A 26,810-nucleotide genomic window follows, 5' to 3' on the forward strand; every position below is an offset into this window, starting at 1 on the left:
TCATTTACAGCAGAAGAACTTCACATTGTTGAGTGCTGTGTCATCCCAAAGCCCCTGTGGGGGCTCTACCTTGGTCTGGAGACCACATATGTTGCAGCTGTTGCTCCATGGGCCAAAACTACCCCATGATAGTCCATCACCTACTAGCACAGTTTCATCTGAGCATCTGAACTGTATGTTGTTGGCGGCTGTGTCATCACCTCCTCCTTGGGACATCTCTGTTCTCAGAGAAAAGGAGATCAAGTAGCCTCTAGGACAAACCTGGAAGCTGGTCCAGGTACCCCACCTGACAAAAAAGCAGACAGAGGAAGATATGGGCTCTGCAAACAGCTGCAAAGTGCAGCTTCTCCTTAGCATGCTGCCCTCAAGCTTAACACTTCCTTGCTCTCAGCAGGGACCAGCACGATACCCTGCTGCAGTCTGGGGCTGCTTACTTTCTGCTTTTTTTCCTTCCCTTCCAAGGTCTTACTTTTCTCTTTATTGGTGTCTCATCAGAAAAATGCCAGGAAGCCCAAGATTGGATAGTTATGGTTCTGGGGGAAACTCCAACATCTTGAGCATGTTTTATGATGAATCCTTGACTGACCTGTCTGACAAATAGACACTAGGCAGCAGGCAGAGCAGACACTATCCCACCCAGAGGTGCAATGTTGTTCACTTCAGCAGGCCAGGACTTCACCCAAACAATTTCTAAAAGTATGGCTAAAACTCCCTTTCCTTGCATCTGCCCCATGTATTGCATATTTCCAAGAGGAATTCTAACCCTCAGTCAGTACTTGTGTAGTTCACAGCACTCTGCAGAAACTTCAAGAGCAAACAGAAGACAATAATTTGAAGTAATTGTGTTTAATTACCCTAAAAAATAATGAACAAAAAAGCCAGCCACCTGTTTTAATTTACTTTATACTCCAGGAGTATGCAGACAAAGCAAGTCAGAGAAGAGACCCCTGCAAATGGTGACACCTATGGACACTTTGTGAGCTGATGCATGACAAACAAGGGAAAAAGCAGTGCTACTTACTTGCCCACCAAGGACTCGATGACTGAGTCATCTTGGCAATGCAGACGTATGCCATTCAGAGCTGTGTCATCTCTTCCAAACTGGGAGGGCTCCACCTGCAGTAGAAGACACACAGGAACAGAGGTAAAAGCAAAAGAGAAAAGACTCAGGAAAAGTCCTTGTAATGCCAGTCATAAAATGTTCCAATTCCTTTCTGTAGTAAGAAAGAGAAAATGCCTTGGGAAGCACACGGGAAAAGATGTATGTCACACTGGAAACTGTAATGTACTTACATAACCCTTGTAACATGTTGTTCTTTGTGTTTTATAACTATTAACTATTTCTGATCCAATGCGTAAAGCAGAGACTCCGAGTCCCAGGAGAGATGCTGAGGGGTGCTGCCTGTCTCCTCAACTCCAGCAGCAGATTTCGGCACTGATGTTGCTTCTTCCAGCAACATCAGTCACATGGAGACCATGCATCTGCCAGTACAGCTCTATCCAATTTGAGAGCAAAACAATTCTGGCAGTAACCCTGGTTTTGCTAAAACTGAAACCAGAACAATTGTATTTTTCTTTACTGTTGTAACCATAGGCTAAATTTCTGAAAAGCCTCACAGTCTTATGTACAGAGTACCATATTCAAAAAAATCCTTAGACTCCAGAGGAGACCCTCCTGAGGGATGGAGAGCTGTATACCAGGTTGCACGGACAAGAGATAGTGGGAAAGAGGAAGAATTTTACCTTCAGTGCAAATCCATCGGCAGAGCCATAGCGGCAAAACTGACGCCTGCCCCAATTGCCCCAGTGGCTTCCGTTGGGCACAGTGAGGACAGAGGAGTGCTCACGTGCCCCTGTGCCCACCACGCAGAGGGAGAGGAGCAGGATGAGGGGAGCTGGCATGAGAAGCATGTGTCTCTTACACTCTGCATCTGCTGAAGGAGAGCTGAAATGTGGACAGGGGAATTTATACCTTGGCAAGGCAGCTTGTCTTTCCCCACCAGCCCATCAACAAACACCACAGGAACAACAGTTTCCACCCAGGCAGTGACACAGCACTTGCTGACCCACAGTGCCCAGGAGGAGCTCCCTGGGAGCACAGAGACTTTGACAGCAGAAATGCAGCAGACAGTGTGGCTGCAGGGGTATCCAACGTTGCTGAAGGGCTACAGTGAGATCAATGTGCTCCTTGCAGGGCTCATGGTGCAGAGGCTTGTTATCAATCCCTGCTGCTGGCTATACATACACTGGGCCATGGGAACGTTCGCCTTTTGAGGGAAACTGTCATAACTGTTTTAGTTATTGCTGGATGTCTGGCAAAACAGGTCCAACTATACAAAGAAACACTGGGGATACGGTCTGGAACAAAGCATAGGTAAACTCAAGACTTGCACCTCCCAACACCCTGTGTTGAACAGGGTTCCTGGTAAGCTAGACATTTGTGTAGGCTATTTATATTTTCAGTGTATTTTTTTCACTGGGATTTTAATTTCAATTAAAAACACTGTGCTTTGTTACAAGTTTAAATGAAGTCAGACATGCTGGGATGCCCATAGTGATTCTCAGAGAACAAATAAAATAAATGCCATCGGGAGTGCAGGTGGAAGACACGTTTTTCAGAAAGGTGATGCTGAACTTGAGTATGCAGTCCTGAAAGATGTCAGGATGCAGGGAGAGGTGAATTTGAAACCCTGGAGTTGAGACACTCTTAACATACAGATAAGCAATGCTCCCTAGGGCTCTAAGTCAGGCTTGCATGGTCCAGCAGAAGCCATTTCTCTGTTCAAGAGGCAAAGAACAGAATACATTAAAGGAAAGTATCTCAATGCTCAGGATTTTTATAGCAAGCTGGGGTGCCAAACTTTGAGTTATTAGAATACAAAGAGTCTCCCCCTGCTAGGTTTCTCTTTCAAACTCTGCTCCACTCCCTCTGTTTCTGTCCCATTAAGAAGCAATGTCTTTCCCAGCCTCGTCTCTGCACTCCCGTTCTGCTTGTCAATGTTATATGCAGGTGGCAATGTCTGCAAATAGAGATGATGGGGAAGCTGGATGAGCCTTTCAGTGGAAGGCACCCTAACACCACAGCATGTGATGGAGACACAGCCTGTTTTGGTTTTTAAACTAGGACTTTCACCTTGCTTCTCCAAGGTTGTGTCAAAGCCCAATGGAAAGGTGGTTTCCCACACAAGGACTGTGCAATCACAGCTGGTAAGCCAGGTGTGTTTGCTCAGACAGGGCCACATGGTGGCAACTGGGGACACCCAGACCTGCCCTTGGATGCATGTGAATGGAAAGCAGCAGAAGAAGTGAGAAAGAAATGGCTGGGACCTGGTGTTACCACCACAAAAGAAGCAGTAAGACTCCTACATTCATTTCTTATTTGCTGGTCCCAAACCATCTCCCTTGGCTGTTTCACCTCTGGCAGCAGTGCTGCAGACCCACAGCCTGGCAGGACCCACTTCCTCTTGAATTCTGCTCTGATCAGGAGATTCCCATCTCTTCCCAGCCCTAGAGGGAGGATCCTAGAACACATCAGCCCACAGTGTGAGAGGGTGAGGCAGGAGAGCATTGAGGCCACCTTTAGGGATTTGGCCACAAGAAATTACTCCTATGCACACTTCAGAGGTCCCTAGGAAGACTAAAGCCCAGCACAAGCACTGTCACTGTGGGGCTTGGGAAGTATCATTTTCCCCAGAGAAAGTACCTGGCAACCTGGGCAGCCAAAAGTGAGATGTCTTGGACTTGATTTCAGAGTACATGGCTAAGATAGCACTTAATGTGTACAAATGCCATTGATGTCTGTCACTGTGTAATGGTGCTGATTTTATTTTGATGCCTTGAACAGTTTTCTAAGATCATCTAACCTCAAACATCAAAATAAAAACACTCCACAATGGTGAGATCCCAACCTCTTACTGACATATGTACCCTACTTTCTCACTTCATCTTTGGTGTTTAAATATCCTTGAAAAAATGTCTGAATATAGTTTTAAGGAAGATTGGCAAACCAATAAATTTGATTAATAAAACACGACTACACTAAAATTATGAAGATACAGAGTATTTCATGCTTTCATTATGCATCCAGCTAAATACAGTTATTTTTTGCAAGCAGAAGAGCATAAAAATTCTGCCAGTGTTCTTCAGCTTTTAAAAATACTTCTAAAAATTAAAAAATAAACGTATGACAATATTATTAATTAGTATGATAATTCTATAAAGTTAATATTTTTATGAGAATAAATACTTAAAATCTATATGGGACATGCAAAATGAGTTTATATCTATAACATATTAAAAATATACCATACACAATTTGTTTCGGTTTATGATGTTATTGAAAAAATTCTACATTAGCAGCTCATGAAAATGAATTTATTTTGTTTTTTACACTTTATTTGGCACTGCTCTCTGTTGTCTTTCTCATATTCTCAATTTCTCATATTCACATATATCTGCTGCTGCCCAAAGGATGATGAACATTTCCCAGACTGCCCACCCTCTTCCTGCAGCTTTTGAAAAGCACAACAATAGACTGTGAAGTCATCCAAGACCTCACCTGCTTCAATTTTCTTGCTCCAGTTTCAGTTTCCAGTGGCTCTGCTCTCCATCCACAGCCCACATACCTCCACTCTGCTCTGGATGGTCTGTCAGGAGCTCTGAAAGCCCATGGAGATGCTGATTCTTTGTGTTCTGAAGAAGGACATGCACAAGAGTCCTTTCTGGGTTTTAATTCTTTAAAATTGTAAGGATTGGGCATTTTTAAAGCCTAGCCATTAATATTACTTCTGCGGCAGTCTATTTCTGTCACCTCCTTTACTATGTGTTTTGTAGAATTCCCTGCAAAGGATTAAATATACTAATTTAGAAAAAGTTTGAAGCTTCTTTTATCCACAAGACCTAGAACTAGGAATGAGCATTGCAGCATAACTTTCAGCTATCCATAGTACTCTCCATCTTGGATATTCTTGCTCCCTTCTTCACAGGATCCAGCTCACACCAGAAGTTTCAAGAAGCAGGGAAGGGGTCTGGTATGATGGTTTGCCAAGAGACAAAGGACAAGCATTGTACTCTGACATTTATAACTCAGAAATAGTCACAAATCAGCTGGTCAAACACAAGCAAGAATTTCTTCATTCCAGTTTGTGGAATTAAAAATTGTTTCCTCTGATATGCAACCTGCTCTGTGTGCCAATAGGAGAGTCTGTGCATCTTAGATTGAGGTCTAGGGTCTACGGCTGCCCATAGACCATCTGTTGAGCTGCCAGCAGCTCCTCTGGGCTGGGGAGGTGAAAGCAACTTCTGGGGAAGTAATTTTCTCTGCAAGTGAATAAAAGGTGGATTGAAAACTGGCTGAATGGCCAGGCCCAGAGGGTGGTGTTCAAAGGCATGAAGTCTGTTTGGAGGCCAGTAACTAGTGTTGTAGCCCAGGGACCAATGCTGGGTCCAGTCCTTCATCAGTTCTCTGGATGCTGGGGCAGTGTACACTCAGCAAGTTTGCTGATGACACAAAACTGGGAGGAGTAGCTGATACAACAGAGGGTCATGCAGCCATAAAGAAGGACATCAAGAGGCCAGAGGAATGGGCTGACAGGAACCTCATGAAGTTCAACAAGTGGAAGGGCAAATTCCTGCAGATGGGGAAGAAGAACCCCAGGCACCAGTGTATGCTGATGGCCACCCAGCTGGAAAGCAGCTTTGCAGAATAAACACTGGGGGTCCTGGTGGATATCAAGTTGAACATGAGCCAAGAACATGCCCCTGCAGCAAAGAAGGCCCATGGTATCCTGGGCTGCATTAGACCAAGTATTGCTGGCAGGTCTTGGGAAGGGATCCTTTTCCTCTGCTCAACACTGATGAGGCCACACCTGGAGTGCTGTGTCTGGTGCTGGGCTCCTCAGTACAGGAAAGACATGGACATACTGGAGAGGATCCAGTGAAAGACTCTGAAGATCATTAAGAGACTGGAACCTCTTTCCTCTGAGGACAGGCTGAGACAGCTGGGACTGTTCAGCCTGGAAAATAGAAAGCTCCAGGAGAATTTCATCCATGTATATAAATACCTGAAGGGAGAGTCAGGCCCTTTTCAGTGGTGCCCAGGGACAGGATCAGAGGCAATGGGCAGAAACTGATACCCAGGAAGTTCATCCTGAACACAACGAAACACTTTTTTTGCAGTGAGGGAGATTGAGCATAGTCATAAGTTCCCAGAGATGTAGTGGAGCCTTCATCCTTGCAGATATTCAAAAGCTGTCTGGACAAGATCCTGGGCAACCAGCCCTAGGCAGCTCTGCTTTAGCAGACAGCTGGACTAGATGATATCCAGAGGTCACTTCAACCTCAGCCATTCTCTGACTCTGTGATTCTGTGAACTGGAAGGGAGATATTGACAGAAACAACAAGGCAGCACAAATGCCATGAAAATAATGGCAGTGATGTTGATGCAGCAGGTGTCCAGGGCCTCTGGACAGCAGTGAATCACAGAATCACAGAATCTTAGGGGTTTCAAAGGACCTCGAAAGATCATCTAGTCTAACCCCCCTGCCAGGGCAGGATCACCTAGAGCACATCAGACAGGAACTCATCCAGGTGGGTTTTGAGTGTCTCCAGAGAAGGAGACTCCACAGCCTCTCTGGGCAGCCTGTTCCAGTGCTCTGTCACTCTCACAGTAAAGAAGTTTCTCCTCACCTTTATGTGGAACCTCCTTTGCTCCAGTTTGCATCCATTGCCCCTTGCCCCTTGTCCTAAGGTAGAAGGTAGACAGCATCCACATCCACCAAAGAAGTCAGTAATACAGGGGGGCAATTTTGGCTGAATGACTGTGTGTTTGTGTGCTCCAGGCATTTCATACTTCTCCCATTTGTTACCAAAGTACTGGTTGACACCCATCAGCTCTCAGTGACCATGTCCCTCAGCAGTTCCAATATCCAAACTGGCCATTGCAATTAGGTATAAATCAGGTGTAAAACACACACTCTGACTCTGTCAAACCTCCCTCATCTGCAGCTGGGAATGAAGACGAGACATCCTACAGGCAGCTGCATCCTGCAGAAGAACTCACTGTCTCACAGAAACAGTACCTCAGCAGACCCAGAAATCACACCTATTGCCAAAGAAGCATGAAAGGGCAATAAAGAAACTATTCTATCCTATGAAAGTATGAATAATCAAATGGTTGTCTTATCTAGAAAAAATAGGGGCAATTCTGACTGAGTGCAGACATTTACAGTGCAGATGTCATCATGTGAAATAATCACCATGGACTCCCTTTATAGCCACTGAGAGAGACAATATGACGACAACAGAGAGAAACAGCTACCTTCACATAAACCTCTCCCTAAAAATACCCATTCATCTCTGCTGACTACAGGGAGGCATGATCCCCATCTGGACTAGTTTTATAACCTCAATCTCCTTTTAGGCTTTAGTAGGCTAAAAACAGTAGTGCTGAATTAGAATCAGTTTTCAGAAATACTGGCAAATGTTTAAGAGAACATGAGTAATCAATTTATCTGCTGTCTGGTCCTCATTTTCTTATTTGTTAAATTGACTCAGATTAATAGAAAATAGAATAGCAGGGAAAAAAATGCAAGTGAGAGATGTCAGAAGTGAGACAAGAGCCAGGATTTTCTAGGTGCATGAGTAGAAAGATGCTTTACAGCAAACAACAGACTAATTATAGGCATTTCCCAAATGTAGGAGGAGACAGTTTTGCGTTAGTGCTGAGGTGTAAAGAAGATCTCCACTCCAAGGTCATGCTCCTCTTGGTGTGGACTTGTTTTCAGGCAGCTTCCTACCTTCCTGTGCCCTCCAAATTTAATGTAGAACTTTCCTCAGAAGCTGAGACAATTTGGTTACCTTACCTACTAGGCTGAGGAGGCATTAGTGTTTTTAAACACAGAAATTACCATGTTTACAATTTCTCACATTTTTCATTTCTGTATTATCAATAGAACTCCCTTCATCTATGAATTCTGTATGTCTTCTTTCTATGGCCATACTCTTTATTTGCTCATTGCAACTTTTATTTACAATTACTAATTATTTTAACTCATTCTTATGAAAGTCTAACTGCTCTGAAGTGGCAGCTCTCCATTTCTTTCAGTTCCCAAATCCTTTCTGCAAGTCAGCATGCCAAAACTGCTTATTTTTGCCAGAGTGCCACAGAACAATCTTCTCTATAAACTATTAAAGATAGAGAACTCAAGAAATGTAACAAGATATCTCAGCCTTGCCTGCAATCCTAAGGCAGGACCAGCCCACACCTAAGTGTTCCCAAAGGATGAAGGATGTTTGTCAAACCTATGCTTAAAAATTTGCAATGACAAACATGGCCCAGATTCCTTAAGCAAGATGGTCTAGTGCTCAGTTGTCCTTGTTGTTGGACTGGCTCTCCTAACATCTGCTGAAATGTAAAACAACTGTCTTTTCTTGTTCATAATAGTATAGTTCATTCGTTTCTTCCCTCCACAACCATTGACACACATGAAGAGTATAATCACATCCTTCTTCAGGCTTATCTTTCTACTGAACAACCCAAATTCGTTCAGTCCTACTGCTTATACAGTTTTCTAGATCTGCTGTTTTGTGAGGTTGATTTGGGGATATTTTTTCTCTATAAGTAGGTACACAGGTTCTGTGAACTTCACCACCCAGAACTGTACCAAATATCCCAGCTAAGATGAACCAAAATGCTGAGAAGAGGGATTATTCAATGTGGCTGGAAGCTTGTGCATCTGTTTAGGCTTTCCAGTATGATTGCTGTCATTTTCACAGCAGTATGACGATTTGGTCTCATCCTCAGGTTACAATCCACTGCACTCAGTATTGCTACAGAGGATCCTTGCCCTTTTCCTTCAAACTAAATTAATGGCCGTATTTCTTGCTGTCTATCATGCCCACACAAGACCTGGAAACACATAAAGGGTCCACTTGTCACTAAATCACAGAATCAGGGAATTACCATATTTGGAAGGGACCTCTAGAGATCATCTAGTCCAACTCCCTCACTAAAGAAGAATCCCCTAGAGCACATTACTTGGAACTGAATCCAGGTCGGTCTTGAATATCTCCAGAGAAGTAGACTCATTGAGATTTCTACCTGCACAGAATGGCCAGGAAGAAAATCAAACATCTTTGAGAAATTTGTTGAGCAGAAGTAAAGCAGAGACTACAGCCAGTAATGAAGAAACTGTTTTGCTCATGTCTTGTGGTTCTTTATGCTCTTTGCACCAAGACATTCACTTCTTTTCCTCAAGGCTGTGTTAGGGGTCAGAATCTGCAGGAGAGAAGGTTCACAAATAAGGAGCAGAGAATAGCAGCTAAAAAAAGTAAGCATATCTGCTCAGGCAGGATTGTAGAAGGGCAGCTGGGGATGGAGAGAGGTGCTGTCTGTCTGCAGCCAAGGTGTGCTGGAAAGAGGTTGAGAGAAGCTGCAAAGAGAACAGCTGGGACCTGCAGATAAGGCTGTAACAGACAACTCAGTCCATTTATACACGGGGTACAGGGCACCATCAAGTGACAACACAAGCCAAGGCAGTGTCTTCACAGTTTCTCAGGTTGGTGCCATCTATAAAGGTAATAAGCAAACTCTATTCTACCATGCAAGTTTTTAATAAAAATATAGAGTAATTCCAGACCTAGAACAGTCTCCTGTGGAACAACATGGCTTGCTATGTTTTTTATAATTGGATAAGGCTTTTGACATTTTTTACCATTGACCCAAATTACTAGTTAACAAACAAACAAAAAACAGACCCTCCTGTAGTGCAGATTTACTGACAGCCAGAGACCAAATGTCAGTTTAGACCCACTGCAAACTTATGACTGTATCTTCAACTAAAGATCACTTCACACAGGAAAACTTCCTCTGAAATTGCACTGGGAGAAGTTCTCAGGATCAGCCTTAACCACAACCAGAAGGCTCTTCAGTCCCCCAAACATGAGTCCTGTGGCCTATCTGATATGTCCAAGATGATCCACCCCCCTGCTCCATGTCAGGGTCCTGCTCCCCTGGCTTATATATACTGTGTACACACTAGAGCATACCTGGGCTCTCTGCTCCAGTAAATCAAGTTGTTCCCTTGGTGGCAACAGGCTGTCACAAGCTGCAGCATATTCTGCATTGGGATGCAGACCAATCATCAGAATGGAGGCGAGTCAGTCCTCACTTTGGCCATGGAAAGCTGTCTGGTGCTGACAGCAGTGCCAGCAAGGGAACTTCAGTCCCAGAGTGTCCCCTGCAGAGAGATGGGACCTTGCAACTGCTCTTGTCACTGCTGGCACCTTCACCAAGGTCCTACTGGTGGATCTTGACCATCCTCCCCAGTTCCTTTCCTTCCCCTTTGACTGCCCTGAGGAAGGAGGCAGCATGTGCAGTGGCTGGGGTTTGGCCGTGCCTGCAGCGGCGGGGCGGCGATGCATGCCAGCTCAGTAACACCAAGCCAAAAAGAGCAGATTGAGGTCTGCTCAGGGTCGGGGAAGGGGGGGGAAGAAGGAAGAAAGGAAAGAAAGAAACTGTGCACAAAGCTCTGAAAAGAAAATTTACTATTTATAGATTATTTTGATAAGTAGCAGATCGTTCAAAATATACCTTTATTTTTAAAAAGGGCTTAATTACCAAACTGTGAGCACAGGTGAAGGCAGGGGATGAAAAGAAAGCAGAGGAGAAGTCCTTGACATCAAAATGTCTAAAAGTATTTAATATACATAAAGATCTTTTTCTTATATCGACGTTTTGTAGCTCCTAAGGTGATTGAGGTGTTGGTTGAAAATACTTTAGCCACCACTATGGGATGCATGCTCATAAACAGAGCAGGCTGCACCCTGGCTTACACCCAGAGTCAGGCAATGTGATGGTCTCCACTATACCACCTGTTTTGACAAACACTCTTGAGGCCATCACCCTAAGATGAAGACCCCTTGGAGAGATACCCTGTTCTTACAGGTAAATCATGTGTAATTACAATCCCCTTCCATTCTGGAGCAGGGCAGAAGTGCTTGATGGTCACTGGGGAACTACCATTGGGAATTACTGCTGGCCTCTGCAGTCTGAACATTTGCACTGATTGGAAAATTCAAGCACGTCTTCTCTCAAGAGGTGTTCACAGGGAATCATGCTGATCCAGAGAACATGCTGTGAAAAAGACCCTGTCATCTATAGTTAACCATCCACCTCTGGCACTGATGCTGCAAAGTATATTGATCCAGCAAAGCCTCTAAGCACAGCATCAATCTTCTGGACTTCATTTACATTCTTAAAGTTCAGCAAGGGCTAAAGGCTTTTGCCGTACTTGAGCTTAAAAACTCAGGCCTTCAATGAAGAGCCTACAAACCAAGGTCCTAAAGCCCTCACCACTGATCAGTGGACCACTGACCTGGGAGGCAGCCCTGATCCTGACACTGCTTCAGTTCTCCTTTGTCATGAAATGATGTGAACCACAGTTGTCTGGAGCCAACAGCTTTGCTTGGGGAGCTGAACTCACACCACGTGGGAGGCTCTCAACTAACCAGAAGATAAACCGTGGATGATCAGCAATATTGCTGATTAATTACTCTGGAATCCCTCTCAGGAACAGATGACCGGAAAATGCTGGTTAGGCACAGTTTAAACCAAGATATCCTATACCAGGGTGTAATTCAGAGTGAAAACATGATGAAGATTTATTCTGAACTATGAATAAGTATTGCTTCTGTGGTTTTCAACCTGCTATCTGCTTGGCTTCAACTCCTGCAAAGGCATTGATCCAAACCTCCATCTGTTGCCTCACCTCGGTCATGAATGTCAAGAGAAAGAATTGGTCACCACCTGTAAACAATGGTAGCTGTTTAGGGTTTGATATATTTATTATTTATACTCTGTTAAAAGCTTGATCTGGAAAGGTCTAGTTATTTGCTTTGTAAATTTCCATAGTGTTCTTCACTGAGGTGTCCAATGGCTCCACAAACATTAGTTTCCCTTGTGAAATGAGGCAGTGACATTACTGCATATAATAGTTCAGGCATCAAGAAGCACAGACTAAAGACAAAAGAACCCGTTCACTCTGAGTGCCAGATTTCATTGACTAGATTTCAGGTATTACACAGGATATTATAGATTCAAGACAGAGCTACAACTGCTTGTAGAAAATTTCATTCTGCAGTTAAGGCCCTAATGTCTCAGTGCAAAAAACTCAGAATGAAACAACCAATTATTAGGAAGCTGTCTAAGAGTGACTGAAGGGATCTACCCCTTGAACGCCCAAGGGAGGCATGACAGCGGTGGCCTAGGTAGCATTCCCACCTCAGGGTCCAGTCCTCCTGCCCTGTCTTGCTGCCCAGTCATCCCAGACTAACCATACCCAGACCCTGGCTCCCTGCATGTGGCCCTGCTGCCAAGATCCAGTCTCCCATGCAACATTTTCTCCTTTGTCCAAAGTCTTGGAAAGGAAAGGTAAGAAGGAACAATTACCCATCATTAGAAGTGTAGCACTAAATGGGGGCATATGTGTCACATCCCAGTAGTTCCTGCTGCCATGGGTGATGCTGAGAGCTGCAGGGAGCAGGAAAGTCCTGAGGATGTAGAAACAGTAGTGGAGAGGTGAACAGAGGAAGTGGATGTTACTCTTCTTGTACCCAGCTACAAACCATTAGCACAGACAGAAGCCAGGGGAGGCCAGCAGAGCCACAGGTAGAAGGCAAAGGAGCCAGAGGTGACCATCCACCTGTCCACAGAGCTCTGGAAGCCACAGGGCTGCCAGTCTGCCTTAAGAACTTCTTATAGCAAGGCTAGGTGCATGTGAGTGACATCTAGTCTTTAAACTTGCTTGTAAATTTGCATGCTTGCATTTAAAAAGGGTCAAATTTTCCAGCAAGTGTAAGTTTGTTTAGTCCACACCACCTCTTGGCACTTTAGCTATCAGTGGAGCATTAACTGGTTGTCTGAACTGGGTCATGTCCAGGGCATGTCTCCTACAGCAACCCTGCAGGAAGCCCACTGAACTCTTTGCATTTCCTGCCATACAAAGGTTTTCAGACAGCACTAAGAGTTTCTTCTCGTGAAAGACTCGTTGTGACTGTGCCAGGCTCTGCTTACTTACCTCACTGCTCTAACCTGAGTCTGCCTAACACACTTGCCAGTCAGGCTGCTCTTAGCGTGCCCTTCAAACCTGAAGACTGCTGTTTCCATGTCTTCTCCCAGTGTTCACCCCTCGGAACATGCTCACGCTAGGCATGGGACAGACCCTCATGTTCAGTGTGGGGTCAAAGCGATACCAGGAAAGATGCCTGTGGGGTGATCCATGATTCCATGCAGGAGCAGTCACATAGATGTATGGGAAAGGATCTCAGGAACAGCAGAGAGAAAGAGGCCTGTAGCCAGCAGAGGCCCCAGGGGTCAATACTCAGTCTGGTCTTCTTCAACATACTCATCAATTATTTGGACTAAGGGACAGAATGTATCCTAAGCAAGTTCACTGATGATACCAAGCTGGGCAGGGTGGCTGACACTCCAGAGGGCTGTGCTGCCATCCAGCATGACCCGACAGGCTGGAGAGCTGGGCAGAGAAGAACTTAATGAGGTTCAACAAGGGCAAGTGTAGGGTCCTGCACCTGGGGAGGAAGAACCTCATGCATCAATATAGGCTAGGGGTGGACCTGCTGGAAAGCAGTTCTGAGGAGAAGGATCTGGGAGTCCTGGTAGATGGTCGATTACCCATGAGCCAGCAATGTGTCCTTGTTGCCAAGAAGGCCAATGGAATCCTGGGGTGCATAAGGAGGAGTGTGGCCGGTAAGTCAAGAGAGGTCATTCTCCCCACTCTACTCCGCCCTGGGGAGGCCATATCTGGAATGCTGTGTCCTGTTCTGGGCTCCCCAGTTCAAGAGAGACAGGGAACTCCTAGACAGAGTCCAACAAAAGACAACAAAGATGGCAGGAGGACTCGAGCATCTCCCTTGTGAGGAATGGCTGAGAGAACTGGGACTCTCTAGCCTGGAGAAGAGAAGGCTGAGGGGAGACCTTATTAATGCCTACAAGTATCTAAAGGGTGGGTGCAAGGAGGATGGAGCTGGACTCTTTTCAGTAGTTCCCAGTGACAGGACCAGGGGCAATGGGCACAAGCTGGAACATGAGAAGTTCCACTTAAATATGAGGAAAAACTTTATGTGCTCTAGGGGATCCTGCATTAGTGGGGGAGTTTGACTAGATGATCTCTAGAAGTCCCTTACAACTCTGACAATTCTGTGATTCCATGATTTTTTAAAAGAAGAAAACATAAACTTTTTTTCTTTTTTATGGTATCACCTCCTAGTCAAAGCCCTTTCTCTGCAGCTCTTTTCACTCATTCAGGTTTTTGTGGGCTGCAGCCAAAGGGTAGGTCTGCATGTCCCTGGCTGCCACAGTGTCACTCTGCCTGAGCAAATACACCTGGTCCTTCAGCTACTCTCTTGGGTTCTTGGCTGGTTTCTTATTTCAAGGAAAAATGGTGAGCGCCTTGGTGAAAAATCTTCCTTTCTCAGCTATTCACTATGCTATGGTGTGATCCCTTCTTTTTTCCCATGTACCAGGTCCTTTTGGAGTGGGTCTTTGTGCTTCAGTCTTTCCACCCTGGGTCCCTTAAAAAAAACCAAAACATTTTCTTGCATCGCTTTACTGAGTCCATATTGTCCTCAATATTACATTAATTACATAAAAATACTAAATCAAATTAATAATTGGTTACTCATGCTATGCTCATTCTTGAGTTTCCAATTTACCTCTGAGTGTCTAATTTTCTAAGTAATATTAACAAAGAACTAAACCCCTCAAGCACTACACACTGTGGCCTCAGTCAAATGGAAATTCTCAGATGATTACAAGCTGGAAATGGTTCAGAAGGGATAGGCAAGGAAAGAGAGGAGGTGGGGTGGCTCTATACATCAAGGAGTGCTTTGACTGTATAGAGCTCAATGATCTAGTTCATCGTGTTTTACCTCTTAAATTCTTCTTCAAACCAAGATGCTGGGGTACTTTCAGCCCTGAGGTTCTTGAGACCCTGACTCTAAACCTAGCCTCACCCAAACTCTGAAGAATGCTGCTGCTCAATGGTACCCTAAGATTAAAGGGCTTTACTTACTCATTCATATAGTGTATTTCTCTTTTCTAATTTTCTCATGTTTTCTCTCCTTGTTGCACACACAGCCAGAGTGTTTGTGTGTACACAAAAGCCTGTTAGAGGTCTCATTGAATGCATTTTTTTTCTTTTTTTTTTTTTTTCCCCCCTTGCAAAATTATTTTCTGCGGTTCCACCTGAAATAAACACAATTTTTTGAGAGGAGCTGCAAGATATTTGCAATCAGCATGATGCTAACATTTTCTTCTAGGAAAAACTACATGCATTGTTGCTGTATACAGGCTTGATAGCAATGCCTGTTGAGATTTTTTTAGCCAGGCTGGTCTTCTTCTCCATCTGCTCATCTTTCAGGTCCTGGGGATGGCCTTCTGTGCCTTTAAGAGTTCCTCCTTGAAGTATGACCAGTCTTCCTGGGCTCCTTGGCCCTTCAGGACTGTCTTCCAAGGGACACTGTCAACCATGCTCCGAAACAGGCCAAAGTCTGCCCTTTGGAAGTCCAAGGTGGCAGTTCTGCTGGATCCCTCCCTTCCCCAATAATTGAAAACTCTATCACTTTGTACAAGGTACTTCTGGAGCCTGGGGACAACAAGCTGATGAGAGGGAAGACAAGGGCAAGGCAGCCCCCGCATTCTTTCTCAGAGGCTTAATATTACATGCAGTTACTTCACACAGTCCTCACCAGAACATATGCTACCTCAGCAGAGGAGAGCAGCAGGGATGAGTCAGCCAGCAGCTGCCACAACACTGGCTGCTGTGATGCTCTGGAGGATGGATGCCCATGCTCTCCTGCTGGGCTTTCACTGCTGCTGCACCATCAGAGGCTCAGTGTAGGGAGGCTTCCCATTCCTGCAAAAGTGCTGCACAAAAGTGAGCATTTTCCAGGATACACAAGCAGTGTGAGTCCTGCTTTTTCACTTGAATAACTACTGTGGGTCTGGCAGTGTCAGAGATACTCAGCCCAAACACACCACTTTTGCTACTCTCTTTGCTTTCCCATGTGACCCCAAAATGTCTTTCCACCTCCTATCCCTACCTTAAAAAGGAGCTGATGCCAGTCTGAACAAGGTATTTCCTTGTTCCTGGCGCAGGCCAGTCCTGTGCCAGAGCTCAGGCAGGCACAATTCAGCTCACCCAGCTCCATGCACAATGCTGTAGCTAGAGGGGAGTGCTGAGTATCCCTAGAAAGTGGCTCTACGGTATTTCTTGCATGTCAGTGCTAGGCAGGATTTATTTCCTTGTTTGTTTTCTTCACTGCTTCTTGGGGGATATTTACCCTTTGCTAGGCTCACATATTTACCCTTTGCTAGCCTCACATTACTGGCCAAGAAAGACTTCCCAGGCAGCAGGAATTTGATGTCCCAGTTTCTTATCTGAAACCCTAGTCCAGCTTTTACCAATAAAAGTTCAAGATTATTTAGCCTATTCATTCTGCTGGAGAGCTGCAGAGGAGCTCGGAAATTTAGTACAGGCTTATGATCACAGTAAAACATAATGCATGTAATAATATGTCATCTAATAAATACTTTAATATACTTAATCTAACAAATGCAGCATATGCTATAATGTATGTATGACCCTGGTTACTTACATTGGTTTGTGTAAGTAGTCAGATCCCAGCTGTCCAACTGCCTTTGCTTATATTCTCAGGTTTTTTCTCAATATTACCCTGCAAATAGAAATAAAATAAACACATTGTAATGATGCTTTTGCCAGCAGCCTTCACCCATTTGCTGGGGTGAAGCTCTGTAAATGCCTCACTTGCCATTTCACACTCCCCTCTCTGCAGCACTCTTGGAAGCTTTGCTGCCCGGGAGCACCACAGTGCCAGGGCCAAGGCAAGCAGCCAGGCAGGGCCCCAGGAGAGCTGTTCCTAGCGAGCTCACAGACAAATAGGCCATGACCATGCATGGCTGAGGGGGAGAAGTGGCATCTTCCACTGCAGTCCATTTGCTCACACCTCCAGCAACCCATGCTTCAGCAAAGACCATCAGCCCCAGGTGCAGCTGCAAGCCCTGTGAGCCCTCCAGAGAAGAAGAGCAGCTCCTGGGGGCTCTGCCTCTGCTCACCAGCTGATGGTCAGGGTGGGGTCCTGGTTCTGAACCACTTGCCTTGCTCAAATAATCATTTAGCTAGTGCGAAAAGGGCTGGAGGGTGGTTCAGAAGATCTTCTAGTGCATTTCTGCTCCAAAGCAATTATTGGATGCTAATCACCCCTGATGCACATCTGCTCAAACTTTGCCAAAAATCCTCTAGTGGTGGGGACCTCACAACCTCACTAGCCATAATTACTGTTATTAAGTGCACCCTAGTGTCCCATCTAAGCATTCTGTCAGACTCGTCCCTTGCTCTATCTCAACCAGAGACCGGGTCATTCCTTTCCTCTTTGCAGCAGTACTTTGCACTGTCACAGTCTCTCATCTTGCCTCCCCATGGCCATGAGCTGTTTGTAATGCAGGGTGTAGGGACATCCCCAGCCTCTTGCTCCCTGCAGACTCCAGGTGACAGCACTGGCCCTGAAGCAGTGCCCACCTCCTCATCATACCCTTTACCTCTCCTCCTGAACAGGCTTTCCCATACAGCCACCAGACACACACTCAAGCTGACCCTCCTTGCAGCCCACCTTGGCCCTCACAGCTGCCACCCAGCTCTGCATGGCACAGAGTCAGCCTTATGAGGAAGGAGACAGGAAAACCTGGGGTGTGTTTTCCCTCCAGTGCTCCCTGCTTTGCCCTCCCCACAGCCTCTCTCAGCAGCACCAGCTGCAGAGCCCTAACTGACCCACTCTCTGCAGGGCTCCCTTTCCCCAGCCCTCCCATCTCTCTATACAGCCCCAGCTCTCGCACTCGTTCCTCACAGGTCATGTTTTCCAGACCACTGACCATTTCTGACGCTTATTGCTGGACTCTGTCCAACTGGGCCACATCCTTCTGGAAGCTCAGTGTCCTCAGCTGAGCAGAGCAGCCCTGCTGGGGGCTCACACATGCTGAGATGAAAAATCACTCCATTTGTCTTGCAGGCGGTAATTTGGTTCATATATCTCGGCATGGAGATGACCTGATGCCGCTGACTCATGCTTTGCCTTTGACCTGTTGTGACCCCCAGGCCCTTCTCTGCAGAGGCATTAGTTAGGGCAGGCATTTTTCCTCATGCAGCTGCTGATTTCTGCATAAGGTGGGAGCTCTCATTTGCCCCTGCAGAACCGCATCCTATTTTTCTCAAACTCTTTCTCAAATTTGACAAGACCATTTGTCGAGCTCAAGCTCTGTCCTCTGAAGTACTTGCAGCTTATTTCAGCTTGCTGGTCTGCAAAGTTAATAAGCATAATATTTATCTTATAGGTAACCATTAATAATGACCTGGCCCGATATTTCCCTGCTCCTGGCTCAATCTCCAGAAGCCTCCTTGTTAATTTTTCATGGAAATTTTCTGTGGAAATTTGATTTGGACAGAGCAAGAGGATTCATGATGAGAAACACAACAAAGCAAGAGATGAGCAAACAAAACTAAACTCAGGTTTCCCACCTGAGGACAAAAAAATTAGCAAGTTAGAAATGTCATCCTTATGCCACAGATGTGTCACTTAGCCACTGAATCAAGATCACCTCCCATAAGCCAGCACATCCCAGAGAGACAGGAGCTGAAAGAAGGAAGAGGTCAGTGCAGGCAGTGGCTGGGGCACAGATTAAGAGGGAGCCCGGGGGAGCCCACAAAAGGGGATACTGCTGGCATGGGGGATCAGTGTAAATAGCCATTAGTCCTGCAAATGGGACTGTGGAAAGAGGAAATTCTCTGGCTGCACCTTTGAGGACCTGTTTTACACACTCTAACATCCACTTTTCCTATCAATGAAATTCAAGAAGTTGCCCAGCTAGACCAGCCTGTTTGCAGCAAACACGGCCAGTTTTCTTGTCTTGCTGTTGTACTGAGCAGTGGCAATTCTCACCCTGATAGCTGCTCTCAGAGGACACAGGAACAGATACCAGCAGTGGTTACCAAGGCTGGATCACCCTCGGTTGCTGGAGTATAAATTCTCCCATTTCCAAAGGTGGGAGCTACCCAACGACTGCTCTTTCAGCAGGCTCAGGATGAATGGTTGTCATGCAACCCCTCTGCAGCTGCCCTCTGCCTGCTTGCACTTTTCCTGCCCTGCTCAGCACAAAGGAGCTCAACAGCACAGCTCTGTAACTGCTTGACTGTGGAGGCTCCTGGGGTAGCAAAGAGGTTATGCGTTTTCTCTCCTCTGACTATACAAAAGGATTTGTTTTGACAGTAAAAAACCCCTCCTTTTCCATCATCTCCCTTCTGCCCTTGTACTTTCAATATCCAGTCTCACAAGGAGAAACGCTTTGTGCTTGAGGTATTTTTATTGTTTTGTTTTTTCTTAGCCATGGTTTGCCATCAGCAAACAGGTCCTTGGTGTATTTTAGCTTAAAGAATACCTGAAATTCAGAGTTGAGATTGGAAGGATATTATTGAAGAGGAATTTAGAGATTTTGCAGACAACACTGATGAGGGCTTAACTTTTCAAATGTCCAAAGTTCCCAGACAACATAGAAAATATCAGAAGGAAGTGCAAAGGAAAAGCTCAAAAGGATAAATCTGTGTGGCTTAGGAAAGAGAATGGATGAGATAGTGTCTCGAAATTGATGGAAATAGAGCAGGGATCGTGTAAACTGGAAGGAAGAGCATAAATCAGGAAGGAGATGTATTTAGATCTAACTGAGAGGACAAGCTCAGCAAAGAGTTTTGCTTTCACAGTTACGTCAGCAACACTGCAGGATTGTCTAGTTTTATACCAATTCAGCTCCAGAAACATCTCAGCAGATGCAGCTTTTTCACGGACCTGAGCACCCTGCCCAAAGGGGAACCAGCTTCAAAGAAAAATCCCATTTCTCAGGGTCCTACCAGTTTTATTTTAAGGAAAAAAATATTTTGTCAAATTTGTTTATTGTCACTCTTCAAGTGAACAAGGGCTGGCAGCAATGTTTTGTGCAAGGATAGCTATGGCTTTGCTTGGTATGAAATACCAGCAAAACTCTGCTAGTAATAAAGTCTCCAAGGTTCACTGCCTGCAAGGAATTTGCTAGCAAATTTCATTCACAAAGAGAAGTATGGAATGCTCAGTTAATTTCAGTTCACTTTGGTGCTCTTGTCTCTCTTCAGATCTGAAGAAAACCTTCCCCACAAGCTCTCCATGGGACTGTGGGGCAGCATCAGCCCCTCACTCCAGACCCCAGCTGCAGCCGGGATTTCTGCTCATCGATTGGGTGGGAACAAACTGGACAACAGGCAGACAAGTCCCTGGGAAAGGCTGCTGACCTGCCTTCCAGCTTCCTTGAGCAAGAGCTGGAATTGATGTTATTAAATTCCTCAGTGGCAGTTTATTTCTTGAAAACAAATCTGAGTAATCTAATAAAAAGCAATAGAGAGTGCTGCTGGCAGGGGGCATGTTCACAGTCACAGGATGCCTCTCTCTCTCTGCCATCTCAGGGCTGAGGTGATGCTTTGGATCTCTGTCCCTGTCCTCAGGAGTGCTTGGAATAGCTCCTGGCTCTCTCTTTCCCTTGTTCACAGAAAAACCACAGACATGGACCCTGTAAGGTGTCTTTCTCCATCCTTCCTGCCAAAAGGCAGTCTGGAAAGGAAACCCAAGATCTGGCACACTGAGTGCCAGGAGGAGTGCTCCTAAGGGTTATGGTGCTGGAAGCACAGGACCAGTGCACGCAACTTATTAACAAGGACTTGAGGAAGGTAAAAGGAAACAGGCAGTACTAAACAATAAGGTAAGAGAGGCTGAGGGCAACAGTGAAAGCTAAAATCGTAGCCAAATGGAAAAAAACAGAAGTAACATATCTGGTGGCAGATTGCGTGTAAAAACACAGCAGGCAAAAAGCACTTCAATGAACAAATGGTAAAGGGAACTAACATTATTAATGTTTCTTCACATCAAATAATCAGGAGCCTGTCAGAATATCTGTAGGACCAGATGACAGTATAAAAGAAGATCACAAGCAGACATGACCATTTTTTAATTATTTATTTGCATCAGTGCTCATAGTAAAAGAACCTTTATGTTCAGATGGTTCCAACGATTCTTGAGGGTTAGGGATCCTAGGAAAGATTAGTTAGAAAGTAAAATTACTTAAGAAGAGAGATTAAAAATATTCACAGAATTATTAGCAATGAATAACTAGAATCGATAATAAGCACTCAAGGTCCAAGACGTGTGTCAACTGGAAGAGCCAAGGTCATAGCAGTGATGGATTACCAGAAGGCTGAAGGGGCAAATGTGATGTCAATTTTAATTTTTTTCTCCAAACTTGATCTGAGTAGCTACAGACCTCTTCTTCCAGCTCATGTACTGCCAACGCCTACTGGATTTAGGCAGCAAGGTCTTTGTAGTTGGAAGACTGCAGGGGTGGGTTTTCTGAGGAGGCACCAGGAGCTGCCCCCATGTCAGAGACAGTGCCAGCCAGCTCCGAGATGCCACTGCCCAAAGCTGAGCCCATGAGTGATTCTGGTGGCACCAGTGATAATTTTTTTTTTAAAAAGGGTAAAAGTTGCACAGCAACTGGGAGAGAGGTGAGAAAATGTGAAAGAGCCCTGCAGACCCTATGGTCAGTGAAGAAGGAGGAGGAAGAGGTCGTCCAGGCACTGAAGCAGAGATTCCATGTAGCCCCTGATGAAGACCACAGTGAAACAGGTTGTGCCCCTGCAGCCCATGGAGGTCCATGGTGGAGCAGACAGCTACACTGCAGCTTGCGGCAGATCCCACATTGGAGCAGGTCAATGTGCCTTGAAGGAGGCTGTAGCTTGTGGAGAGCCCATACTGGAGGAGGTTCCTGACTGATTGGAGGACTGCAGGTTAACAGAAGAGAAAAAGAAGCAGCGACTGAAGAGAAAGAGCTTCCCCAGATAAGAAAAAGTTCATTAGAAGGGATGCTGGAGGCATAACTGGATACTGAGGGAAGTTAAATGTATAAGCAGATCTATCCAAAAGTACTAATTGACCCTGTGCCCCAGCAGCATTAATTCAGCTGCTGATACTCATCCCAGCATTTTCATTCCAGACTTAGTCCCAGAGCTAGGAAAGTTTCCTGTAGGAAAGAAAATGTGTCTTTGACTCAGCAAGGAGGTTCATCATTCTGGAAGGGTTAAAAATTAATGAGAGACAAGAGAGGGAAACATAAAGCTGAGATTAGTTCTTTGTTCATTTTCTAGCTCCACACTCCAAAGTTACAAAAAACTCACACAGTGTCATCTTTCTCCCACAGGCAGAGTTAATTACTAGTGTGAGTTGTTTTCACTGCTTCCTGCTAGAACAGAATCACTGACCCAGTGCCACTGTCTCTGGCCTCCTCCCCAGGCAGCCAAAAAGGGAGCAACAAAAAATTCAGGAAAGATGCTGAACAGGGTATTTTCCCAGCCAGAATCACCCTTCTTCTACCTGCAGTGGTATGACTGTTGGGGCTGGGGCTCAGCCTGATGGGCAGAAAGGAAGCAGAAGTTGTGTGCAAGTGGAAGATAAAGCAAGCAGACCTTTTCAATAACAGGGACTCGATTGGAGCAAGTTTCAGTTGTGTGTCTATAACTACAAACTGTAGAACATTTCTACCTTTTTGTCACCAGCTAGTCTGGGGCCTCATCCCCCACCTAGCTCCTCCTCACTGCTTCTTCTTAAGATCCTTTTACAGTTCTGGATGTCTCTGTCAATGCTTCACCCTAAGCCATCACTTTCCACATATCCTGAAAGCTTCATCATGCAGCTGGCATGGCCAGTGAAGAGGGTTGATCGTATCACTTATTCACAGCTCTTCATTGCATATGGTTCCTGGCAATGGCCCTTTGCTCTTGCTGTAGTTGCTGCTGTGGGGCACCCACAACTTCCCTGGGCAACCTGTTGCAGCTGCAGAAACTCACAATAAGGAGTTTCTTCCTAATGTCTAACCTAAATCTACCTCTTTCTAGTTTGAAACTGTCCACCCTCATCCTATCACTACATGTCCTTGTAAAAAGTCCCTCCCCAGCTTTCCTGTCAGCACCCTTCAGGTACTGGAAGGCAGCTAGGAAAATTGTGATTGGTTCTCAGTAGCACCCATGGGCTGACAGTTTCTTCTGTGCACAGACGGAATATTTGAACACACAGACACAGCTAATTCAGTGTTACCTTTGTTTAATCCCTGCTTACAGTCCAGAGGTTCCAGTGGTTTCTGAAGCATTAACAGTGCCACGGTTTGCCTTTATGTATCCATGTGGACAGTCTGCCCCTTGGCATGCAGCCAGGAGAAGCCTCACAAGTATATTATAAGCATTTTTAACCCTTTCCGTGCAGCCATTGAAAACAGGGTTTCAAAACTCCAAGCAGCTTTATTGTTATTTGCCCATTTGGTTGGTTACCATGTACTTATCTCATTCTATAAATACTGATAAGCCCCACAGAGCCATCTATTAGGAGAGCATTAGATCTAAACTATAAAGAGAACCACTGAGTACATGAGCTGGCAGGAAGGTCACATATTCTCATGGGTGGGCATCCAATTATAAGAGACAAAGGCACGCTTGAGGTAGCTCAGGTTTCTGTTGTGGGACTCTCTGTTTACAATTAGATACAGTAGGAAAATTCATAACTCAGCTTTTCTCCTGGAAAAAAATAATTCACCTCTGGCACTCTGAAATACACTGAGACCAAAAACAAAACAAAACAAAACAAAAACAAACAATCAAACAAACAAAAGATGGGATTCTTGTCATGAATGCCTCAAGAGGTTTTTATATTACCTTTATACTATTATACCACTTTCATACTACTCATTTCTGTGACAGCTCTAATATGTCAAAAAAAAACCCGGTAATGGACCAGGACCCCTGTGGCACTTGACACTGTGCAACAAAGGAGCAGAAGCATGGTCCATGTTCTAACCTTTGTTGCAATTTGAACACACACATTTCTGGGCATCCACTTCAAGTGCTAAGTGAGGTGGCAGTGCACTTAGTCATAGGCCTGTGCCCCAGCTCTCACAACACCTGGAACATCATTCCTAGAGTGAGAGATTAAATAACTGTAATATAATAGAGTAGGATGGACAACACCTTGGAAATCATAGAATCGTTAAGGTTGGAAGGGACCTTAAAGATCATCAAGTTCCAACCCCCTGCCATGAGCAGGGAACCCTACCACTAGAACAGGTTGCACAAAACCTCATCCAACCTGACCTTAAAAACCTCCAGGGATGTGGCATCAACAATCTCCCTGGGCAACCCATTCCAGTTCCTCACCACCCTTAGAGTGAAGAACATCTTCCTAATATCTAACCTAAATCTCCCCTCTGTCAGTTTAAAACCATTACCCCTTGTCCTGTCACTATCTTCTCTGATGAAAAGCCCTTCCCCAGCTTTCCTGTAGCCCCTTTCAAGTACTGGAAGGTGCTATAAGGTCTCCCTGGAGCCTTCTCTTCTCTAGGCTGAACAGCCCCAACTCTCTCAGCCTGTCCTCATAGCAAAGGTGCTCCAGGTCTTTGATCATCTTGGTGGCTCTTCTCTGGACCCTCTCCAACAGGTCTATCTCTTCCTTTTGCTGAGGGCAGCAGAACTGTACACAGTATTCCAGGTGTGGAATAGGCCTCTGGCCTCTTGGAGTTTCTACTTGACTTCCTCTTAGTTGTGATACAACACTCTTGGGCCTGGAGAAGGTGATCCTTAAATATCAGCCAGCTTTTATGAGGCCCTCTACCCTCCAGGATGTTATCCCAAGACACTCCGTTGAGTAGATCCCTGAAGAGGCTGAAATCTGCCTTCTGAAGTCAAGGGTAGTAACCTTGCTGTGAGCCCTCCTGGCTGCCCTAAGGATCTTGAACTCCACCATTTCATGGTCACTACAACCTAGGCTGCCCTTGAGCTTAACATCCCTCACCAGCCCTTCCTCATTGGGGAGGACAAGATCCAGCATAGCACCTCTCCTTGTTGGTTCCTCGATTACTTGGAAAAGGAAGTTATTGTCCTTGCACTCTAGGAACCTCCTGGATTGTTTGCGTTTAGCAGAGTTGTTCTTCCAACAGATGTCAGGGTGGTTGAAGTCTCTCATGAGGACCCTGGATTGTGATTGTGAAGCTGCTCCTATCTGTCTATATAGTGCCACATCTATCTCAGGTGACCTGTAGCAAACCCCCACCATGATGTCACCTTGGCCTTTCTTCCCCTTAATCTTAACCCACAAGCCCTCTGGTGGCTCCTCATCCATCCCCAGGGAGAGCTCCATGTACTCCAGCTGATCTTTGACATAGAAGGCAACACTCCCACCTTGTCTTCCCTGTCTGTCCTTCCTAAAGAGTTTGTAACCTTCCGTTCTGACACTCCAGTCATAGGAGCCATCCCACCAGGACTCAGTGGTGTCAATGAGATGGTAGCCCTGCAGACTCACCCTCATCTCTAATTCCTCCTGTTTATTCCCCATGCTGCGTGCATTTGTATAAAGGCACTTAAGCTGGGCCTTCAGTAAGGTGGCCTGACTAGCTGACCCGACCACCCCTAGGCTCATCTGTAGTAAGCCTGGCTTTATCCCCCATCCCCTTCCAACCTAGTTTAAACCCCTAAATTTCCCTAATGTTTCTCCTAGAACTACTGAAAGAAGACATACAACATTTTGTTCTTTGTGCCTCAGGAATAACATGGCCAGCAGGAACAGGGAAGTGATCGTGCCCCTGTACTCAGCACTGGTGAAGCTGCACCTCAAGTGCTGTGAGCAGTTCTGGGACCCTCAATACAGGAAGAATGTTGAGGTGGTGGAGCATGTCCAGAGGAACACAACGAAACTGATGAAGGGTCTAGAGAACAAGTCATACAAGGAGTGGCTGAGGGAACTGGGGATGCTTAGTTTGAAGGGGAGACATCATCTCCTTCTACAACCACCTGAAAGGAGGCTGTAGGGAGGTTGGTGTTGGCCTCTTCTTCCAAGTGAATAATGACAGGACGAGAGGAAATGGCCTGAAGTTGGCAGGGAAGGTTTAGATTGGACATTAAGAAGAATTTCTATACTGAAAGAGTGGTGAGGCACTGCAAAAGACTGCCCAGGGAGATGGTTGAGTCACCATCCTTGGAGATATTCAAGAAATGTGTAGATGTGGCACTTCAGGGCATGCTCTAGTGGCTGAGATTGTAGGGGTTTTGTCGGTGTTTTTTGGTGGAGTGCATGGTTGGTTGTGTTTCTTTGGGGTTTTTTTGTGTTGATGATTGGACTCGGACTCAGAGATCCTTTCCAGTCATGATGGTTCTGTGATTCTGTGATTTTCTGTCCAAGGTTTGGTTCCCACAGTGCATTAGCAGCCTTTGGAAACCACTGACACGATACAAGTGGCAGGAGCCCTTTCACAAACTCTGAAACAATTGAATTTATAACTGCCCATAGATCATTTCAGCTGAAATAATTAATCCTAAAGCTGGAAAACAGCTGTCCTAAAAACCTCAAAAAATGCTCCTGTCAGAGAGCATCAATACACCTGTAGGCACTGGGCATCTCAAACAACTTTCATGACAGCCTCAAAACTGGCCCAGAAAGTTCCATGTTTCCTCCCTAAAAGCAGCAAGTGTGGGATTCCAAACTAAAGTAGAAAATAAACTGCACTGGGAGGCATTGCAGCTGAGAAGTTCTCTTGCTCTTATCAGCATTCTCATCCTGAGCCCACCACATTCCCTTCAGAAAAAATGTAATACATCCCCAGAGCTGCAAAG

At 45.4% G+C, this 26,810-nt stretch overlaps 1 protein-coding gene across 1 annotated transcript; it reads right to left on the reverse strand.

The window, feature by feature from the left end:
* On the reverse strand, nucleotides 1-25,536 carry VMO1 (vitelline membrane outer layer 1 homolog). Its single transcript, XM_051608137.1, has 4 exons — nucleotides 25,266-25,536; nucleotides 1,744-1,895; nucleotides 1,022-1,116; nucleotides 1-286 (listed from the first exon to the last, which is right to left on the reverse strand). Exons 1-4 carry the CDS (start codon nucleotides 25,534-25,536, stop codon nucleotides 1-3), a joined length of 804 nt encoding a protein of 267 aa, XP_051464097.1.
* Nucleotides 25,537-26,810: the final 1,274 nt, after the last annotated feature.

The sequence above is a fragment of the Apus apus genome, chromosome 1, assembly GCF_020740795.1.
Source record: "Apus apus isolate bApuApu2 chromosome 1, bApuApu2.pri.cur, whole genome shotgun sequence".
NCBI classification, from domain to species: Eukaryota; Metazoa; Chordata; class Aves; order Apodiformes; family Apodidae; genus Apus; species Apus apus.

Excerpts from the sequence above, each read along its gene's own strand:
- VMO1 (XM_051608137.1), bottom strand. The coding sequence starts at position 25,536 with ATGGGGAATAAACAGGAGGAATTAGAGATGAGGGTGAGTCTGCAGGGC. Across the intron at positions 1,117-1,743 it reads CCGATGGATTTGCACTGAAG|GTGGAGCCCTCCCAGTTTGG; the intron begins GTAAAATTCTTC and ends CTTCTACTGCAG. Across the intron at positions 287-1,021 it reads ATCGAGTCCTTGGTGGGCAA|GTGGGGTACCTGGACCAGCT; the intron begins GTAAGTAGCACT and ends CTTTTTTGTCAG.